This window comes from Sphaeroforma arctica, assembly GCF_001186125.1.
Source record: "Sphaeroforma arctica JP610 unplaced genomic scaffold supercont1.6009, whole genome shotgun sequence".
NCBI lineage: Eukaryota > Ichthyosporea > Ichthyophonida > Sphaeroforma > Sphaeroforma arctica.
Genome location: NW_014034549.1, coordinates 1 through 1,781, shown reverse-complemented (window position 1 = coordinate 1,781; position 1,781 = coordinate 1). Strand labels below are relative to the sequence as shown.

At 40.7% G+C, this 1,781-nt stretch overlaps 1 protein-coding gene across 1 annotated transcript; it reads left to right on the top strand.

Annotated features, from left to right (window-relative positions):
• Positions 1–1,154: 1,154 nt before the first annotated feature.
• SARC_15366 (hypothetical protein) lies at positions 1,155–1,343 on the top strand (the record flags this gene model as incomplete). Its single annotated transcript, XM_014290512.1, has 1 exon — positions 1,155–1,343. A coding segment is annotated over one exon (189 nt), but the record flags the coding sequence as incomplete, so codon positions are not given.
• Between the last annotated feature and the right edge of the window lie 438 nt (positions 1,344–1,781).

Below are 1,781 nucleotides of genomic sequence, written 5' to 3'. Positions count from 1 at the left end.
CCAATCACGTGCCTGGTATCTGTTATCGTAATTGCGTCTTCATGCACATTCATACTAATCACGTGCCGGGTATCTTTTAACGTAATTGCGTCTTCATGCACATTCATACTAATCACGTGCCGGGTATCTTTTAACGTAATTGCGTCTTCATGCACATTCATACTAATCACGGGCCTGGTATCTGTTAGCAGTGATCTGAAGGCTTCGCCGATGGAGACGCTGTGGTCATGTAAGCTCATCAGTGGAGTGATTGTGCACGCACGAATAAGTAAGTCTCTTTCGGCTATGCAAAGAGTAGCTGTAATGTATTAGAGAGTATACCTATATGTGTATGCAAGTAAATGTATATGCTCGTATACCGGTTAATAAGTAAGTCTCTTACTGCTAAGCAAAGGGTAGCTGTAATGTATTAGAGAGTATGCCTACATGTGTATGCAAGTAAATGTATATGCTCATATACAGGTTAATAAGTGAGTCTCTTTCTGCTAAGCAAAGGATAGCTGTATTATATTAGAGAGTATACCTATATGAGTATGCAAGTAAATGTATATGCGCGTATACACTTTAATAAGCAAGTCTCTTTCTGTTGAGCAAAGGATAGCTGTATTGTATTAAAGAGTATACCTATATATGCTCGTATACACTTTAATAAGCAAGTCTCTTTCTGTTGAGCAAAGGATAGCTGTATTGTATTAAAGAGTATACCTATATATGCTCGTATACACTTTAATAAGCAAGTCTCTTTCAGTTGAGCAAAGGATAGCTGTATTGTATTAGAGAGTATACCTATATATGTATGCAAGTAAATGTATATGCTCGTATACAGGTTAATAAGTAAGTTTCTTTCTGCTAAGCAAAGGATAGCTGTATTGTATTAGAGAGTATACATATGTGTATGCAAGTAAATGTATATGCTCGTATACAGGTTAATAAGCAAGTCTCTTTCTGTTGAGCAAAGGATAGCTGTTATGTATTAGAGAGTGCATCTACATGCGTACCCAAGTAAACGTACACACTTGTACACAGTTTGAGTATAAACTCGCCGTGCATATTTAGGTGCTTCGGTACCCGATTGGTTCTATCCACACACACACACACAAACACACACACACACACACTTCAATTCACCTCTCATTCATGTTTAATCTCAATAGAATCCGGGGAGATCGCTGGCGTCACTCTGAGCGAACACGTGGTCGATACTTACCGTAGCACCTCCTCAGCCGCTGGAGAGCGACTACGAGAGATCGTCAGTGCCAATGCATGTGTGCTGTATGCACCATCGGCAAACGACCACACACCGGCTGAGCCTGTGCAGGGAGTGGCCAGGAAGAAGAACGGAGGTGCGTGTGCCGTAGTGTGTGTGTGTGTGTGTGTGTGTGATTGAATGGATGAATGAATGAATACTATGCAGTGGTGCGTTTGGCTGTAGTGTAGTACTGTGGTTGTGGTTGACTGTTGTATCCACCTATGTCTATAAACACCATCTACCTATCACTAGTACACCATCCACCTATCACTAAACCATCCACCTATCACTAATACGCCATGCACCTATCACTAATGCACCATGCACCTATCACTAATACACTATCCGCCTATCACTAATGCACCATCCACCTATCACTATTATACCATCCACCTATCACTAATACACCATCCACCTATCACTAATATACCATCCACCTATTACTAATATACCATCCACCTATCACTAATATACCATCCACCTATCACTTATACACCATATACACCATCCACCTATCACTAATATACCATCC